Source organism: Pantherophis guttatus, chromosome 5 (assembly GCF_059756535.1).
Source record: "Pantherophis guttatus breed Tessera chromosome 5, ASM5975653v1, whole genome shotgun sequence".
Taxonomy (NCBI): domain Eukaryota; kingdom Metazoa; phylum Chordata; class Lepidosauria; order Squamata; family Colubridae; genus Pantherophis; species Pantherophis guttatus.
In genome coordinates, this window is record NC_142067.1 from 20,979,000 (window position 1) to 20,999,553 (window position 20,554).

Genomic DNA, 20,554 nt, shown 5'->3' on the forward strand with positions numbered 1-20,554 from the left:
AGTATTTGGTACTTTGCTAATCTGAAATCATTCCTCATACTGATCAAATTTTGCAGTGCAACAACCAAAGTAGACTTTATGACCATATTTTTAGATACACTTAACTTATCAGAGTTATAAGTTACAAGGTTGTTTAAAAAAAAAAAACTTTAAATGTGATATTTTGGAAGGAACCATATGTTGAGGCATGTCTCATTTCCAAATATAGTAACTGTGGGAGTTGTGGTTTATGCACAAATTCCTGTACTCTTAAGGGGAAGATAAGCACAATGCATATGTGTATCTAATTTGTATAAAGCAACACCAAATGGTAAATCTTTGGGAGATCTATGTGTACATGAAAACCAGTAAGGTAAATGGTAAATGCTTCTTCTGCAACCATGGTTTGAAGCCATAGTTTTAAAATGTACAGTTTGAAAGCATGGTTTCAAAAGAAGTGGTATTAACTCTGATACACAAGTAATGCAGAAATTTAGCATTTAGTATGAAGAAGAAAAAGGAATAAAGGTGCTCTAAAGGGAAGGGAAATATTTGAAGAAGCTCCTAATTAGTAAATTATATTTGGCAGATACATGCCAACTTATGCTTTAGCCTTCACTATCTCAACAGAAAGCCTAAATGTAAGAAAATAACAAGTCATAATATTGGTTGCTTATTAAGATAATACTGTAGATATAGTGTACTGGTTTTATTATAGTACTTCTCATAGCTAACAGCATATATTCTCTAACTATGGTCTAAAACAGGGGTGTCAAACTCAATTTCATCAAGGGCCGCATCAGGGTCGTGTTTGACCTTGGGAAGTCCGGGTGGGTGTGGCCAGCTCAACGTCACTCGTGTCGGAGGCGCCTGTGGTGACAACCCTCTGCCAGTGAAAACAGAGCTCGGGAGTGCCAGCGGGCCAGATCTAAGTACCCCGCAGGCTGGATCTATCCCCTGGGCCTTGAGTTTAACACGCCTGGTCTAAAATATTAGGTACAAGTACCAAGTATCTTACATGCTCCACTATCATAGCAATGTCCATGTGTTTATCGATTGGCCAACAAGGACTTTATATTTTAATGAAATGAACTGGGATCCACAAAGTCTAAGATGGTAATAAATTTGTTACTTCAATTTTTGATGTCAAACTTTTCCCCCTCCCCAAAACAACAACAGAGTTTTTCTCTAGCAAGTCTAACATCCTAGAAATCAGATTTTGTTATTTGACACAAATATGGAGTGAGAAATCAGAAAATATTTATTCCATGATAATCTTATGATAGGAGATGCGATAGTACAAATGATTACATAAAATGCCCATTTACAATTTGAGTTGCAATTTCACCAAGTGGGACCTAAGTAAGGCTCCAAACCCCTATTGATTGTTCCTTTGCTCCTCCTGCCATAATCTTCTTATTCCCTGCCTAGAACAGGGGTAGCAATCTATTGCCTGTGGTTGCCAATGTGTCTGCAGGAACTTTACTTGATGTTCACCATACTCTCTGTCCCAGATTGGCATGTCACATAGGATGCTTTTGAGCCATACAATAGTGGCCAAAATTGTGAAACCTTTTGGGAAAAGTGTATTCTCTAAAACTAGCTAATAACACCACTTGTTTTTGGAATAGTACCATAAAATTATATATCAATGGAGAGATAATTTAATCAAGAATGTAATGCAGTAACTTTTATGAAGGATTTGCTATTAGAATAGCAGCTACAGTATAAAGAAGAAACGTGAAACACATAGAAAAACGAGATCTACAAAAATGATCCCCATGTCAGTTAATACTTAGTTGGGTAACCTTTAGCATGAATTATGGCCTTACAACGTCTTCTCATGGAGTGAACCAAGTCTTTTAGTTCTGCAGCTGTTATAATGTGAAACCAAGATTGGTTGAATGATTGCTTCTGTTAACTGGGTTTTATTGCTGAGTCGCTTCTGACTAACAAGTTTCTTTAGTCGGCTCATTGGGTTAAGGTCTGGGCTATTCCCAGGTCATTCCAGCAGTGGAATATAGTTATCTTGAAACTCCCAAAAAAAAAGGGGGTGTTATTAGCCATCAAACCTCAAAAATATACTTTTCCCCAAAGGTTTCCACAATTTTGGCCACTACTGTACATAAGGACCCACAGGAGATGGCAGAGCATTTGAAGGATCTAATTTGCCATCTGCAAACTAGATTTCCCAAGTCTAGTTTCATGACTGGTCATGTCCACAATGGCAAATAAGGATAGCTCTCGACTTAAAACAGTTTATTTAGTGACCATTCTCAGTTACAACGGCACTGAAAAAAGTGGCTTATGACTGTTTTTCACACTTATGACCACTATAGCATCCCCATGATCGTGTGATCAAAATTCAGACACTTGCCAACTGACTCGTGTTTATGACAGTTGCAGTGTCCCGCGGTCATGTGATCACTTTTTTTCCCAACCTTATGACATGCAAAGTCAATGGGGAAACAAGATCCACTTAACAACCATGTTGCTAACTTAATTTAATGGCGAAATTCACTTAACAACTGTCTTATTTAGCAACAGAAAGTTTTGAGCTCAATTGTGGTCGTAAGTCGTAGACTACTTGTATTTTCTCAATGAAGAGATTGACTGTTACATATTTTCAACAGCCCAAATGTGTTCCAGGGCCACCTGTGCACATCTTTACCCAGAGAGTTGTCATCATTCCACCTGCGATGTAAAAGAGACTTACCAAGATAGGTTTGGGCAGATTATCATTCTCACAGATGGATGAGAGGGAAAGGCCAAAGAGCTTTCCTGATTTGGAAGACGTTGGAGATGGCACTAAATGATCCACTGGAGCACCTGTTTCTCGCCAGAAGGCCCAGTTTATAATCGACCTTTTCCTTTTAAATGGCTTTTGGCTTAACTCTAAAGAAAGGAAGGCAGGAAGGAAGAGAGTAAATTTTGCTTTCTGTTTATTTTAGAAGAGAAAACTATTCCTATTGTGGAAAGCCAAACACTGTGGTTAAAGTGTTAAGATGAGGGTACAGAGCCGTGATGGCGAACCTACGGCACACATCGCCCAGCTCAGTTCCACCCCGCCTCCTGCCGGCCAGCTGATTTTCCGATCTTTGCCGCGCATATGCAGGGAGGTGACATGCAAGCAGGAGTCATGTGCACATGCCCAGGGTGGGGGGTCATGCGGGGGGGCAGGGGATCATGTGTACATGCATGGGGGGAGGGTGGGAGGTGCAGTGTGACCCCCCCCCCGCAGCCCATTTTGGGCCTAGCAGGCCTCCCTGCAGCCTCCTGGGATCAAAAACAGGCCGCAGGGGGGTCACACACAAATGCATGGGGGTGTGGGGGAGCACGGGGGGTTGCACACACATTTGCAGGAGCACAAGGGGTCACGTGCCCATGTGTGGGGGGAGCACACGCATTGCATTATGAATGCAGGCACACACGCATGCTGTTGCGCGCATGCGCTGCTTTCAGCAGGCGATGACAAAAAGGTAAGCCATCACTGGTATGGACGATATCGATACTTGTGCATTTGATTTTTGTGTTCTAAATTAAGAACGTTCTATGTTGAATTTAACTTGAAGCCCGTTTCTCTATTCAGATTGTTCTGAAATTTGTCTTTATGACATCTGCAAATTTGACGAGCGTTTCTTCGAGCTATTGACCCAAATTGTTAATGAAAATATTAGAGGACCCGTTCTTGTGGCCTTGTGGTGCCCCACTCAATACCTTCTTCATCTGAGGCGAAACCATGTACTATTTTAGCATGTTTTAGATTCTCTTACCATTCTATAATATTATGAAATCCTAACGTCCTCGGCAATATACAACTACAAGAGAACAACTGGAATCCACTTGTCATAGGAATCAATAATAAACTCAACAGGCCTTCTGCGTGACCTAGTGGGCTACACCTACAACACTACTGGTTGAGCTGGGGGACCCTTGCTGAATGAAGCCTTTTGTAAGTGGGAACACTCACCATTCAACTGATGCCCAGTGGCCAGTCGGCTTGGCTTGAGAATGAACTGGCACTGAAGCTCACGGGGCAATTGTTCTATTAGGAAGGCTCCTTGAAGATCCAGAGGGCAATCGCCATCCTTTGACCCCTCTGTCTGGGGCAAAGTGTCACGAATGTGGCTCATTTTAATTCCAAAAGGATATTCATGCCCTGCTCATAAAAGAAGAGATTTTAATTTGCATATATGAAAAACAAAAGTAATACTCCGAAAAACAAGACCTACCAGAACATCACAATAATGTTTATTCTTTAAAAATGGACTGTAATCCCTAGAATAAATGTATCGTACTCACTTGATTTTACACTATGCTAGCCCAAGGGTGCTTTTTGAAAAGGCAACTGGACTTTCTTTGTTTTGCTTGAAGACGTTTCATTTCTCATCCAAGACCCTTCTTCAGTTCCAGAGTTCTTCTTCAGTTCAGCGTCTTGGATGAGAAGTGAAATGTCTTCAAGCAAAACAAAGAAAGACCAGTTGCCTTTTGAAAAAGCACCTTTGGGACAACCATGACCTGGATGACTGAAAATCTCCACAGACATTTACACCAGAGGTGGGATTCAGCCGATTCTGTCCGGTTCAGGCTAACCCAGTGTTTCTCAACCTTGACAGTTTGAAGATATGTGGACTTCAACTTCCAGAATTCCCTAGCCAGCTATGTTATGCTATGTTGGCTAGGGAATTCTAGGAGTTGAAGTCCACACAATTTCAAACTGCTAAGGTTGCGAAACATTGGGCTAACCGGTAGCGACAACTGCAGGAGGCTCCGCCCACCCATCCGGATGTAATGCATTGCACGTGTGCAGAAAGTCGTGCGCATGCACGGAGGAGGCACGAACGTGCTCACATTTGCGAACCGGTAGGGAAGGTCAGTGAACCCCACCTCTGATTTACATTATGTTATCTTTATGATCAATTATCTGGTACTCGGGATTTTCCAAATCCTGTCCTTCCCTTACTTTCTAGCCCTATTTTAGATTCTGCCTGCTAAAAATGGAAAATTTATGGTGTGTTTTATTTACTGACAGTGCCAGATATGTGGGCACAGGCCAACCAAAACGAAGGGCTGACATATCCAGTGACTTTAAAGTATATCCACTATTATTTCTTAGAACAGCCATTATTATTTCTCCTACACAGGGCAAATGCAGAGCATTATGTGTCAGTCAAATCACCACTGGGCATTGAAAGCCTCGGCTTTTGTATATCTCAAATGAACAGAAATAACAGAGATTTCTGAGTTTGTAGCCCGAGGCTTGCAAAACGACATCTGGATACCATATGAAAACATGTTATTCTTTTCCTCTCCTCCAGTTTTCCTTGATAAGCAGTATATCCCACAGCGTAGGATAAGTTAGTGTGTATCCTTACAATGGAAGGATTTAGAGTTAAGACTGCTTAAGGAAGCCAACTTTTGCTACTCCAGCATTCATAGCAAGTCTCACTGTTTTCAGCATAAGATTGAGAAGTCCTTATGGTGAACCAGGCAATTGGAAGAGGTTATTAGGAAAGGGAGGCAGATCAAATCACATTAGGGTCAAACCTCAGCATGGGGAACTCTTATCTCTGCATTCGACTTATTAGCCTTTTAACTAGTTAAGAAGAAAAACAGTTGAATATATATATATATATATATATATATAAAATCTTCCTCTCTTGAAGGAAAACATGCACATGTTATTTGAATATTTTCTCACATACAGCCAGCAGTAAATTCACTTAAGATTATTTGGCCCTATTTTGGTCTTTTACCAGAACTTCCAAGAACCATCAATTTGAGGGACAAGTACTTAGAATTAAAATACTGAGCAACAGTATACTCCAATTCAGAAAACAGAATCTGTATTCAGTAGCAGAACTGATCTCAATCCACAGTCTTCCTATGCAACACTTTCCTGTGAAGTTAAACCTAGCCTAGATTCCTGATTGCTGGAATCTTGACTTGTTCTTGGATATTTATAATACATTTGCTTTTAAAGAAGAGTTTAAAACACACTTTGTTCATTTCAAAAGCTAATTTAGGAGCTGCTAAATTTTGCTGTTATAATCACTACACAATTGCGTTTTAAAAATTCTTGCTAAACTTTTGCCAACCATCCGAACATCTACCGAGATATCATGATCTACACCTCTAAGTACCAACAACATTTCACAGCCAGAGGCCATACTTCAAAACAAAATTAAAAGCTGCAAGTGCAAGTTGCAGATAACATGAAAAATATCAGTAAATGAGAGTCTGTCCCTTGCAATGAGGATTGGGCTTTACTTTTAAGTAATAAAACAGATTTGTTAAGTCAAACAGAAACTTAACTCATCTATTTTGCATCTTATTTCACTGAAAAAATATAGTATTTTTGTAGTTCCCAGCTTTTTAATTTTTGGGGGGATGGGGGTGGTTTCCTGGCATACACACACACACACACACACACACACACACACACACACACACACATAAAATAGGTAAAGGTAAAGGTTCCACTCGCACATGTGCTAGATGTTCCCGACTCTAGGGAGCGGTGCTCATCTCCATTTCAAAGCCGAAGAGCCAGCGATGTCCGGAGACGTCTCTGTGGTCATGCGGCCGGCATGACTAAATGCCAAAGGCGCATGGAATGCTGTTACCTTCCCACCAAAGATGGTCCCTATTTTTCTACTTGCGTTTTTTACGTGCTTTCGAACTGCTAGGTTGGCAGAAACTGGGACAAGTAATGGGAGCTCACCCCGCTACACGGCACTAGGGATTCGAACTGCTGACTTTTCGATTGACAAGCTCAGCATCTTAGCCACTGAGCCTCCATGCCCCTTCTTTAAAAAAACCCATCCAAAATCCCAGCTTTATTTGTCCCACTTGAATCTTTTCAAATGTGTCTCACTGATCAGAGGGCTCCTTCAATTTCTAATTGACTCAAGGGGGTGGGGGCGCTACATGGATACAATTTACGGAATTGTATAGAAAGAGCACAGATGTGGTTTGTCACTGATTTCTTTTAGGATGTGTTGTGATTTCCCAGCTGAGCATTCAGCCCAACACTGCTTGGAATTCTCCCACTCAAATATTAATCAAGCTTGACCTGTATATCTTCTCAAGTCAGTCAGGCATGGTTGAAAAGGCTCTGCCACCTGTTCACAGCACATGTCAAATAAAATTGCAATATGAAAAATCATAGATACAAAAGTCGAGATTGTCATTATTTTAGATGGCTTAATAAATTGGGGCAGCATAGTGTCTTGACACTGGGCTTGTTGGTTGGAAAGTTGATGACCCAGGTTCGAGACCCAAGTGCCATGCGACGGGGTGAGCTCCTGTCCTCGCCCCAGCTTCTGCCAACCTAGCAGTTTGAAACAATGCAAATGCGAGTAGATAAATAGGTACCACTTCTGTGGGGAAGTAGCAATGCTTCATGAAGTCATGCTGGCCACATGACCGCGGAAATGTCTTCAGACAGCCCTGGCTCAATGGCCTTGAAATGGAGATGAGCACCATCCCATATAGTTGGCAACGACTAGCGGAGTAAAATCTGCAGGGATTCCTTATTTTTTTTGAATAAATTGGGATTGGTTCTGTTTTATTTTTTAATAAGCCTCGCTGAATATGTTGCCTACTGCAAGTTCCAATAGATCCAATGGCATGGCCATGCTAACAAGAAGGGATAGTTGTGATTTGGTTTGACTGCTCCAATACTTGGCCATTGTTGGTGTTCTAAGTTGGCCTGACTCTTCAGAAGTATTGCAACATCCCAATTACAATTACTTTTTTGGATCAGAACAAATACGGCCACTGCTAAGGAACTTTATGATGTTGAAGAAAAAGGAGGTATTTCAACATTAAATTCAAATCCAGATTTGTCTTGTTTTAGAATAATCTACTGTAGCCAATGTGCTTCAGTGAAGCTCTACAAAGGCTAAAAATGTTAAAAAATGTATTAAGTCTGTCTGTGGGAGTAATAGCAGTCAAGGAACAAAAAGCCAAAAGGCAACAATTTGCCTTTCAATCTGCATCTGTGCAACACCCACTGCTGATCAGAACAGAGTTGAGAAGAAGAGCCTTTGCTTCCTTAAGTTCATGGGATCTTATCGGAAGATACGGCATCGTACTTTAGCACTTAAAGTGGGTTTCAGAAAGAGAAAACTATGTTCCCCACTTACAGTAGGAAAGGTTTTCTAAACTCACCTTCTTACAAGGCTGTCAAAATGAACAAGAATGCAAAAAAGACAAAAGGAAAAGAAAAGGGAAAGGGGGGGGGAGACTAAATCGAAGGAGGGATCTAGCATTTTCTTATAAAAATAGCCAGATTACTAGCAATCTGTAATTTGTAATGAGGGGGTTAAATGGGTATTTTCAATAGGTGGTTTATGAAAGCCAGGTCTATCTTTTTGAGCATAACAAAATAAGGCGTTATGCAGGTCGGAATTAGAAATACAGTTCTCAATAGTCTCTGAGATCGCATCTAAATCTACAATTACAACTGGCCACAGTCACATACCCTCATTCACACACGCTCCCAAGAAAATATCAAAGGCAGTTGATAAATTTTTCTGAGAGAACGATATAACCCCAGTCATTATCTGTATTGCTTCTGGTTTTAAAAAAATCCAAACCAAACCAGTCATCATAAAAATTCCACAGTCCACAACAGTCTCTTTTCCTTTACCCCAACTTAACTAGCTCAATGTGCCAAAACCACAACACATATATATTTTTTTAAAGGAAGTAAAAGTGGGATGTTACAGTAAGTTTTCTGAACTCGCAGCACACTTTTAAAGAAAAACATATTTGACAAAATCAGCCAAGAACATGTCATCTTATCTTCAGTAAGTGTGCCAAGAGCGATTGCAGATAAGAATCGCATTTGGAACAACTCCGTTGCTTTTCTTTTAATGTACTACGATAAGCCATGATTTGTCCACAGGTATTGTTGCTGATTTGCACAACATCTGAAGCCATTTATCACATTTTACAAACCACAGTGGCTGGATATACATACAGCACAGCCAAACCCTAACCATATAATGGCTTCGTGCAATAAGTGACGCCTGCTTTGATTTTTCAAATATGAAATTAAATTCCTGATGAGCCTTCCTGATATTAATAGGCTCCAATTCCCATCCATCCAACAGAAAATCAGAGGTTTCAGAAACGGCGTCCCCAAAACAGGAGGAAATTCCATACTGTTGTTGCAGTCTATTAATTAGTTTAAAATACATTTATTCTGATTGTCTACTTAATACAATGCTCACAGTAAATATTTTCTAGATCAGGAGTCCCCAACCCTAGTCTGTGGACTGGCACCTGGCTGTGACATGCCAAAAACCGGTCCATGCAAACAAGTGAAGCCCCATCCACGGGATGCAGGAAGCACACGAAACCACACCCCCTCCAGTCCACGGAAAAAACTTTATCCACGGTACTAGTCCCTGGTGCCCAAAAGGGGGGGTTGCTGTTCTAGATGACTTAAAAAATATCCTTATTTAGGCTGTCATTGAATAACAAAATCATGAGTAACATTTAATACTATATTGTTTTGAGTTTCATCTATTTTGTTATATGTCCTCAACTTATAACCATCCATTTCATTACAGTTTGAAATTATAACCGTTCTGAAAAAAGTGACTTACAACCAGTGGTGGGATTCAACTAATTTAACAACCGGTTCTCTGCCCTAATGATTTCTTCCAACAACCAGTTCACCAAACTGCTCAGAAATTTAACAACCGGTTCGCCCGAAGTGGTGCGAACTGGCTGAATCCCACCATTGCTTACAACCAGTCCTTACATTTACCACTGTTGCAGGATCCAAATGGCCATGTGATCAAAATCTGGGTGCTTGGCAACCAGCATGTGCTTATGAAGGTTGCAGTGTTCTGAGGACACGTGATCGCCATTTGTGACTTTCTCAGCCAGTTTCCAACAAGCAAAGTCACTGGGGGAAGCCGAATTCGCTAAAACGACTGCATGAGTCACTTAACCACTGTGGCAAAAAAGGCTGTTAAATCAGGCATGACTGCAGTGGACATTCCCGTTGCAACTGTGGTTGTAAGTCAAGGACTACCTGTATGATGTTATTGTTTAACTGTTATTGACTCTGAAACCTTTGAAAGAATATAACACAAAGCAAATTCTACACCATTAGTATACGCTTTCCATACACTTACCAATAAGAGGATAAGGGGCATCTTCTTTTCCAGAATTAACCCACAGCTGATAATCCTTCTCAGAACCCTTTAAAAATACAATCCTACATCTGTTAGAATGAACAGAAAGCTGATTTATTTAACATTATAAATTAAAACATGTGTCCTTAACACAGCTGTTCTAGACTACAGCAGAGGTCACTGACTTTTAACAGAAATCAAATAGCAGAACACTTAAATATTTACACTATTGGCACATCTGTTGTAATATGTGCCCCGGCAGAGCTTCTGACAGGCTCCCTACACATTTGGGTAAAAACACGAAAGGCTGTATTTTGACCAGGCGTGACAATTGTATGCAATCTAAGTGCTGGGGAGAGGGCTCGACTGCAGCTGCTCTTTCCACATATGGAACTCCCCAGACTGTGGTGACATGGCATGACTGTGAACTGAAAAGGAAGGAAATGAAAGGGGAAAGGAGCGAAAAACAGAGCATTTCTTCCATCTTGAAATTTGTTTCCATTCCAATTGATTTCATGCTTCCAGCTCCCCCTTTGCAAAGATTTCCAATAAGCTGGAAAATGTCAGAAAGCTCTTTTCTAAAAACAGTATGTTCACGAAGCCAAAACTGAACAACACAAAAGACAGCGAATATGGGGGTCACTAAGCCCCCAGAGAGCAGGAACTACGAAAGAATACAGAGCTACACTAATAACCAAACAAACGAACTCCTAGACTATACCCTGTGCCAATAACCTGCAAGATTTAATTTACTTTCACTACCAGAGTTTCTATGCTATTCTACTCCAAGCTGGTTCCAAGTTAAACTCCTGATCTGTATCATTCAACTGGATTGCCCTTCTAGGTTTTGGATCAGAATATGAGTGATTGTGGACAGAAAATTAAACCATCTCCCTTTGAATGTGTCCCATTTTCCTCCTGGGCAAAACAGAATGGAAGTGGGAGATAAGGAGGGTGACATTTCTGCTTCTTCTTTTCAGGAAACAGCTGATGAGAATATGGATCGGAGTGTTTGGTGCTCACAATGGGGAAGCTTTCAGACAGTCTCACATTTGAAGCAATGCACCAACAGACAATGGGAGGCCTGGCCTATTTGGATCATAAAACTCTGTCGTGGTCCTCTGTCTCCCCGCAGGGATGGCCAACTATCCAGGGGTGAAATCTACTTACCTTCCTTAATGGTTCAGAAGCGCATGCGCGTGTCATAGGCGCGCGCAGACCTTCTGCGCATGTGCAGTAAAAACACATCACTTCCTAGTTAAAACCAGGAAGTAATGACACCTGGCCAGGTGGGCGGAGCATAGCTCTGCCATCACTACCGGACTGTCAAACCACCGGCCAAGATCGCTACCGGATCGGGCAATCTGGTCCGATCCAGGAGCATTTCACCCCTGCAATTACCCATTGAGGAGTCCTTGGTGCTCTCTGAGCTTGGTTGTTTTCTTGCAGACGTTCCAGTACCCAAATATCAGTGCTAATGTTACTAGCACCAATGATGTTAACGACTTGGGGTAATGAAACGTCTACAAGGAAACAACCGAGCACCCCTAATTTTAACCCCGAGCTACAAATATTCTCCTTTATTGGTAATTACCCATTGTCCCAAAGGTGCTTCTTCCAAAAGGCAAATGGACTTCCTTGGTGGTTGTTTTGTTTTGTTTTTGTTTTTCATTGAAAATATTTCACTTCTCATCCAAGAAGCTTCTTCAGTTCAATTCTTCAGCTTCTTGGATGAGAAGTGAAACATTTTCAAATTAAAAAAAGCAAAACAAGTAAATCCAATTGCCTTTTTAAAAAATGCACCTCTGGGACAACCGTGACCAGGATGGTTGAGAATCTCCAAAGAATCTAACCATCCATTCAGAATGATCTGGAGTCTTTTTTTTTTTTTTCTTTTCTCCATACAAGAAAATTCCACTGTTTCTTAGCATGCCGTAGCATTCCAGGATCTTTTTTTTTTTTTTTAATTTGATTTATATGCCGCCCTTCTCCGGGACTCAGGGAAGCTTACAGTGCGTTAAGCAATAGCCTTCATACTTTTGTATATTTATACAAAGTCAGCTTATTGCCCCCACAAACTGGGTCCTCAATTACCTACCTTAGAAAGGATGGAAGGCTGAGTCAACCTTGAGCCTGGTGAGATTCAAATTTACAGTAATTGCAGACAGCTGGTGTTAATCACAATGCTATCAGTCTGCTGAGCCACCAGGCCCATCTTAGGTGACACAAGCTATTTTTCGGCACTGGATAAAAATGTCCTTTGAAAAATTGCTTACTTGTTTGAAATGGGGAATTCCTAGAAATTTTGGGGCGGGTGTTCCTAAAATAGAAGCATTATTGAAACTTCATGTAGCTAGCTGAAAGTGTTGTTTTGTATACCGCTGAAAATGGGTGAGTATCAAAAGTACAGTCATTGTACTGCAATCAAAGTCTCCAACTGTAATGCTGTAATCTCACATGTCTCCTTTAGCCTTGAATGCTATCAGCTAGAAGGCAGCAATCAGTTGAGGATCAAACAGCCCATATCTTCAAAAGGTAGAAGACAGCCCAATTCTGAACTTTCCACTATTTTCGAGAGACTATTTTAAAAGTACAAGATGGACTGATTGATGCCTACTGGTTAATCCACTTTTTCCAAGATTTCAGAAACACAAATTAGGTGTCTAGGAACCTGAGCTATACTTTAAAATTTGTCTGTGGATATGCGGGGAACTTCCTGACTTAATAGAGTTTGAGACAGTGGTGAAATCCAAATTATTTTACTACCGGTTCTGTGGGTGTGGCTTGGTGGGCGTGGTGTGGTGTGGCTTGGTGGGCATGGCTTGGTGGGCATGGCAGGGGAAGGATACTGCAAAATCTCCATTCCCACTCTACTCCAGGGGAAGGATACTGCAAAATCCCCATTCCCACCCCACTCTGGGGCCAGCCAGAGGTGGTATTTGTTGGTTCTCCGAACTACTCAAAATTTCCACTGCCGGTTCTCCAAAACCTGTCAGAACCTGCTGGATTTCACCCCTGGTTTGAGAGATATTAATAAGACAGCCGACAGCCAGTCAAATACTTCCCAAAGTGCAATAGACAAGAAATAGTTTTGGATCAAACACGGGGATCCTAATTGAAGAAATTGACCTTTTACTGTATTGTCCAATTGGCACAGGTTATATAGTAGGAGTGAGTTTGTTTGGTTTTTAGTGTAGCTCTGTATTGCTTTTAAGGAAAGATGGTTCATATTCTCTACTTAACAGAGGAGGGGAAAAATTGAATTCAAGCAATTATTTCCTCCTCTGAATTAAGTACTTTCTTTATCCCAGTAATTATTTTTCAAGCTGGTCAAACTTGTATAATGCAAAATTATATTTTTCAGGCATCAGGATTACTTTTTAATACTGCAAACGGTGTCATTATTTGCCAACATAAATAAACAGATAAATAATCAATCTCACATTAATTCCAAGCTGCTGGAGGGCCAAGAGGATGACGTCGTTTGCCGTGTCCAGGTTAGTAATGGTTAAGGTTTTTGACTGTGAAGAAGAAAAAGAAACATTAAACCTCTAATGTTGCTCAAAAAAAAAAAAAAAGCAGATGAAAATGTCAGTCAGAATTTGGGTATGACAACTATATGTAAGCTCGAAGGATGAAAACAAAAACCAGATGCTCTAACTCAGGGGTATCAAATTCACGCCGTCATGGCAGCGTCACATGACGTATCGGTACTTTTTACCCCTTCGCTAAACCGAGCATGGGAGTGGCCAGCATGTGATGCATCTGGCAGGGGTGGGTTCTAAATTTTTTTACTACCGGTTCTGTGGGCGTGGCTTATTTTGTGGGCGTGGCTTGATGGTCATGTGACAATTCTTTAGGATTCAGCAGAGGTACTGGTCTACCACGCTTTTAACTGCTTGCAGGGCTGTACCAGTCTACCCACTTGTTCTTGGAGTGTTCCGGTCTACCCATTTGTTTTTGAGGCACTGGTCTACCCATTTGTTTTTCGAGCGCACTGGTCTACCACCACACTGCCTTTTAACACTGATCAGCTGTAGGGCGTCCCTTTGAAGCCCCGCGGCAAGAGTTTAAACAGTTTTTTTCCTTTTAGCCGATCAGCTGGGACTCGGGAGGCAGTGAATAGATTGGGGGCGGGGCCAAATAAAAGGTAAGAATAATGCGGGGGCCAGCAGTTCCCGAACAAAGAGAACCGGTTCGGTGATGTCATATCGTCACCGCTACCGATTCAGCCGAACCGGGAGGAACCCATTACTGGCATCTGGCCCACGGGCCAGGAGTTTGACAGCTGTGCTCTAACTGCATGTAAATTAGAACTAGATCTTGGCAAAGGGTGTTTTTCTTTTTAATATTCTTATTCTGAAATTTTAAATAATAAGCGATTTATTTTACACATTGCCTGTAGTTGCACCTCATGCTATATTTCAGACCAAAGTATAGAAGTAACAGTGGGTTTAGGGCTGGTAGACATTTTCTACTCTCTTTACAGAAAAAATAAGGAACGTGAAAGTTTTCCCTTTTACCTTCCCTTAAGTAAATGTTTTTGTACCGTCTACTATGACAAAATGCGCTAAGCACTAATGTTTTATTTTTAAAAAATTAATATTATTCCAGGATTTAGCCACAATATTAAGCTTCATTCCTAGTTTGTACTGCATGACACAAAAAGCTCTAGTTAATTAAAAACTTGATTCTGAACTCCTCTAAATTGGTGGAGGTCTCTTCTTTCTAGATTCATTAAATACAATCTTGTAATCACAGCCGATAGGAGTCTGTGAATACTCCTTCAAATACCACGATCCATAATTTCAATCCCTCTCAGAAAGAATCTCCAACGAGTGCAAAACTCTTAACCAGGAGCTCTTAAGAGGGTTCTTTAAGGCAGAAACATTCCTTTTGGGAGAAAGATTTCCTCTTTTAAATCAACATACATATTAAATGTTTCACAATTAACTTCAAAACCAGCCCACAAAACTTCCAATTCCAAAATCTCTGCGAGTTTCCTTTTCGCCAGCTGCTCAAAATAGTCTTCCGCCACAAGAGATGGAGAAAATTATACAGTCCGGTGCCACAGAAGGTAAACTGAAGCAGTATGAACTCAAGTCTATTTTTGTTCCAGGATGCACCTGAATAATTATGACATGAACAAAACAAAGCTAACATTTCTGCAAAGTAGTGATATCTGGCACCCGGGAGTAGGTCAGCAGATTTGCATACAGCTTGCCTTTGGTGAGAATGTGATAAAAGTAATTTGGGTTGCTTATGTCACCTCCCCCTGCACTTAACCCCAATTTGCAGATAAAATGAAGCTGATCCCCTGGGATGTCCAGCTGTTCTAGCTAGGGAAAAAGCAATCCACAAACCAAACATATTTTCAAAAGCCATTCTATTGTCTCCTCACTAGTATTTCTGGTGTTATTACCGTATATTGCACTTTTAAGAATGATCAGTCCTGGAGAGAAATATGCATCTGTTTTGCAGTGTTATGAACTGTTGTGTTTCACAGTGCACTGCCCCAGAGGTGGCAAAGGTTACCACCTTTAGAGCGCTCCATGGCTTAGGACCTGGTTATCTACGGGACCGCCTACTACCACCAATAGCCTCCCACCGGCCGGTACGCTCTCATAGAGAGAGGCTCCTCCGGGTGCCATCGGCCAAACAATGTTGACTGGTGACCCCTAGGGGGAGACCCTTCTCTGTGGGGGCACCTACTATCTGGAACGAGCTCCCCCCAGAGATACAGAGGATCCCGGATCTGCGCACCTTCCACAGCGCTCTTAAGACCTTTTTATTCCACCAGGCGGGTCTGGCCTAATCTTTTCCCTCTTTTTAATTATGCAAATTTTAATCGGTTTTTAAATGATTGGGGTGTTTTAATCTGTCTGGGCCAAATTGTTTAATTCGATTTTACTTTGTTTTTAAATTTTGTATCTATGTATTTTTACTGTTTGGCTGTTCACCGCCCTGAGTCCTTCGGGAGTAGGGCGGTATATAAATCAAATAAAGTAAGTAAGTAAGTAAGGTGCTTTTGCAAGAGGCAACTGGACTTTCTAGTTTTTGTAGCAGCCCTCTCTCAAAAGAGGGGGAGGGATACAACATCATCTATCTCCAGTCTACAACATGGTCCTTTCAACAGTTCAAAGAAGGCTCCACACCCATTTGTACTATTCAGGTGACCCTGACGACACAGAAAAACCTCCATGTGGCCTCAACTATTCTCTAAATCAGGGGTGTCAAACTCAAGGCCCATGGGCAGGATATGGCCCGTGGGACTGGCCTGGAAATAACAGGCCCATTTTGGCCGCAGTGCCTCTGCCAGCCAAAATGGGCCACAGGGGGAGCCGCATGCAGCCCCTGCGTAGTAGGTTTTCGGCCTCCACGGCCTCCAGCAGCACTCTGCCAGTCAAACATGGGCCACACAGAGGCCTCGCGGGGCCTCCACATGGCCCGTTTTTGGCTGGCAGAGTGCTTCTGGAGGACTGGGGTCTCCCCACGGCCAGCAGAACGCTGCAGGATGACTGGATTGGATTGGATTACAATTATGTGGCCTCAAGTAAGTGCCTGATCTGGATAGAAAGCAAGCAATATCCTATGTTAATACTACAGTTTAATACTACAGTTGCCAGATTTTACATACTGTAGGTCCATTTAATCTACAATCAACAATCTATATCTAGATCATATCTGCACATGTGAATACCACAATATATCGATCCCTTGCTCACTCATTTCTTCTTTTGTTTTAAATGTTAAATTACAGGGCTTTTACAAAGAATTAACAGAGTTAGATAAAATCCTAACAGGAACAGAAAAGAGGGTAATAAAGAAATTATATAATTATCTATTGGGTATAAAATTGGAAGAGGAACAAGTAAAAGAGACAATGATAACATGGGCGAAAAACTTTGGTTACACGATAGAATTAGATAAATGGCAGAAATTGTGGGATAGGAATTATAAATTAACAATGTCAACTGCATATAAAGATAAATTGTATAAGATGTTTTACAGATGGCATTTACCACCGGTGAGGTTGGCCAAGATGTTTAAAGATAAATCAGGTAAATGCTGGAAGTGTCATCAACTACCTGGATCTTACTATCATATATGGTGGAGATGTGAAGAAGCAATGAAGTACTGGACAAAAATTAAGATATGGTTGGAAGAGATGATACAGCAACATATTGACTTGAAACCAGAAATATTTCTGTTAGGACTTTTACCTGAAACTTATAATAAAGAGAATGTATATTTAATTATTCATGTATTAACTGCAGCTAGAATTGTATTTGCACAACATTGGAAAAGTGGAGAGATTCCCATTGAAGAGAAGAAGATAAGGAAAATATTAGAATGTGCAGAAATGAATAGATTAACATTAGCAATTAAGGAGAAAGAGCAAACTGAATATTATATGATATGGGAAGTATTTTACCAATGGTTGGAGAATAAAAATGGAGTTTGGAAATGAAGGAGACCAAAAAAAAGCAGAAAATATATTAAGATAGAGATATAAATAAGATGAAAATTGTTAGTATGTGAATGAAGAGAATAATGATATTTGGGTTAGACACACTGCTCATTCAAACTGGGAGTCAGAAACACTTACATATACACAATTTCCAATATCCTTTGCAAGAATCTTCAACGGAATACTCTTGGGATAGTCTTTTGCTTTCTCTTCTTTGATTCGACTATCGAAGCAAGCAAAAATCGAAATTAGCCTTTATAAGTAAATTCACAAAGCAGAAATGACAATGCATTCAATAATAGCTATAAATATTAAGGGGCAATTTCATCTTTAGCAAAGCTAGCCAAGAAGCTTGTAGGATCTTTCCTTAAAAAATATTATTTCCTTTAAATATATATTATTTTCATGTTATGTAACAAAATAGTATTCAGTAAGAATTCAATCAAATTCAGTCACCTTATTCATCTCTCAGTCTTTCTCACTTGGCTTTATGATTGCATTTCTGAAGACCATAAAATAACCTCATTAGACTAAATTTAGGGACTACAATGTATCCGCAGACATTTCTCAGCATTTCCCAGACGTTTCTCCCCAACTTGATTTTTTATATTTTTCAAAAATATAGAAGCTGACATAGTACAAAGCAAAGCACTATCCTCAAGCATCAACTTCATTTCTAAGAATGAGCATTTCTAAGAATAAACTCCATACTTTCTCTTCCAGAATAAGAATAATGGAAAGAATGTCTAAGCTCTTTTAGTTTTAGTTTTTAAAGGAAATATGCTTACTTGCCTGGAAAAAGAAAGTAAGCTATGGTAGTACAGAGTAGAGTTGGTGGCAAGAAGCATTTGTTAATTCAGTTCTGTATAACTCTATTCTACCCAGATTTTGAAAGCTGTTCAGCAAGTTCCTATATTCTCAAAATTTCAAATGTGCCCAACTAGCTTAAAAAAAAAGCTGTATATCTCTGAACTATACTCACTAAAATGAGAAACTGTCTAAAGTTTGATCTAAATTAGATAGACAAGATTTTGCAACAACTGGTTTGAATTCTGACCTTGCTGGAAGTGTTCCGGACTAGAATGTTAGACAGCGTCAGAATATTTCCAGTTAAGTTAAAAGCAGCTGTTTCAAATTTAAATCAGGATACTTTGTGCTTGAACCTTTTCAAATACAAATTTTGCACCTGGCTAACTTAGCAATGACTTCCTAATATGAATACAGAAAAAGCAAAGTACCTTTGAAGGGAAGTGAGCCACTTCTCTTTTTGCTCGACGGAACTGAAATAATTAAGAACACATTTTTAAACTTTAGCAAATCAATTCCAAATGGAATCTCTTTACAGTGTATAAGCCAACTTAGATAACAGTTCAGAATAGTTGAATAGAGTAGCAAATAAACTACCAGAGTAAAATATGCAAATCTGCTAAGCAGGGAACCAACAGGCCAAGTCTCTTTGAAAATGAAAAGGGAAAAAAAAAAAAAAACAGTAAACCCAGACTGCAATTTTATTTATATAAAAAGACCTTCTTTAGGTTTTTCATCCAGAACAGAGCCTTGTTCTGCTACTGAAATGCCACTACAGCTCACACAAAGTGCTTTGTGAGTGGAACTCCACTGTAGAAGAATTTTAAACATTAAAGTGAAAACAACGAAGAATCAAAATATATAATGAATGGATATTTTGGAGAATGTAATTAATTTCTATGGTTCATTACTATATTCTGCATTGGTTATGACACATTCAGAATGTCCTTTTGACAGACATTCCAACATTTTTAAAGTTGGACTATTTCAAAGTCAAGATGAAAGTCAAGCAAGAATATCCATTAAAAGGTATTTCTTCATTGATACGGGAGATCAAATAACAATCACATTATCATTGTAAATCAGTATATATTTCCCCAAACTGTGAAATAAATTGAAGTAAATCAAACTGTGAAACCTCTTAGTGTAAATAGGTTGTAGATTTTGTGTGTGTGTGTGTGTGTGTGTGTGTGTGTGTATGATACTATAGAACCGTGATGGCGAACCTATGGCACGTGTGCCACAGGTGGCACGTGGAGCCATATGGGTGGGCATGTGAGCGTTGCGCTAGCTCAGCTCCAGCACGCATGTGCGTGCTGGCCAGCTGATTTTTGGGCCTTCTGGGCCCAACGGAAATCAGCAAATGGGCTGTTTCCGGCCTCCGGAGGGCCTCCGGGGAGGTGGGGAAGGCTGTTTTTGCCCTCCCCAGGTTCCTAGAAAGCCTCTGGAGCCTGGGGAGGGCAAAAAACGGGCCTACTGGGCCCACCATGCCAAAAGCAGGGGGAGCGTGGGGGGGTCACGCACGCATGCGTGGGGGGGCAGAGCGCATAGAATTATGGGTGTGGGCACGCACGTGCACGACCATCCCGCACTCCCCCAGCTTTTGGCACGCGATGGCAAAAAGGTTAGCCATCACTGCTATAGAATATGTATAGTAGGTCACATAGAATGCTTTTGTAGGGACTGACTCTTTTTTCTTACGTTTAATCATATCCAATTTATGGAAACTGCCTGGACAAATCCCTGAAGCTTTTTTGGCAAGGTTTTTCAGCTGTGGCTTGCCATTGCCTCATTCTTAGGGCTGAAAGAGATTGATTGGCCCAAGTTCTCTGGGTACTGATATAGTCACACATTAAGCTGTTTGCCTGACTACCAATTTATTTCAGTGTTTTGGTTGTTCAAATCCTAAATGTTATGAAACCAGAATACCTCCAAAAAGCACCTCCTTTCAATTCATAAACTGTCCTAGAATTTCACTCATACTTTGATGTTCCACTGTCTTTTCAGACCTTTAAAAAGCTTCTATGACAAGCTCTAGTTTTCATGGGTCTCTTCTGCTGCACATATTGTGTCTCTACTTATCTTCTCCCAACCATCTATCTCAAACAGTCTGGGAGGATAAAGAAGCTTTTAAAAATCT

The 20,554-nt window shown here is 40.5% G+C and overlaps 1 protein-coding gene across 4 annotated transcripts in view; it reads right to left on the reverse strand.

Annotated features, from left to right (window-relative positions):
• Window positions 1–20,554, reverse strand: part of ARHGAP20 (Rho GTPase activating protein 20) — a 95,296-nt gene that overhangs the window by 12,242 nt on the left and 62,500 nt on the right. For all 4 annotated transcript variants that reach the window (XM_034409738.3, XM_034409733.3, XM_034409748.3 and 1 more), the window contains exons 5-10: window positions 18,846–18,887; window positions 17,746–17,830; window positions 13,580–13,657; window positions 10,137–10,203; window positions 3,950–4,138; window positions 2,696–2,874 (exon numbers count right to left, since the gene is read on the reverse strand). In XM_034409738.3, the coding sequence (XP_034265629.2) occupies window positions 2,696–2,874; window positions 3,950–4,138; window positions 10,137–10,203; window positions 13,580–13,657; window positions 17,746–17,830; window positions 18,846–18,887 (640 nt within the window). The remainder of the gene's footprint in view (window positions 1–2,695; window positions 2,875–3,949; window positions 4,139–10,136; window positions 10,204–13,579; window positions 13,658–17,745; window positions 17,831–18,845; window positions 18,888–20,554) is intronic.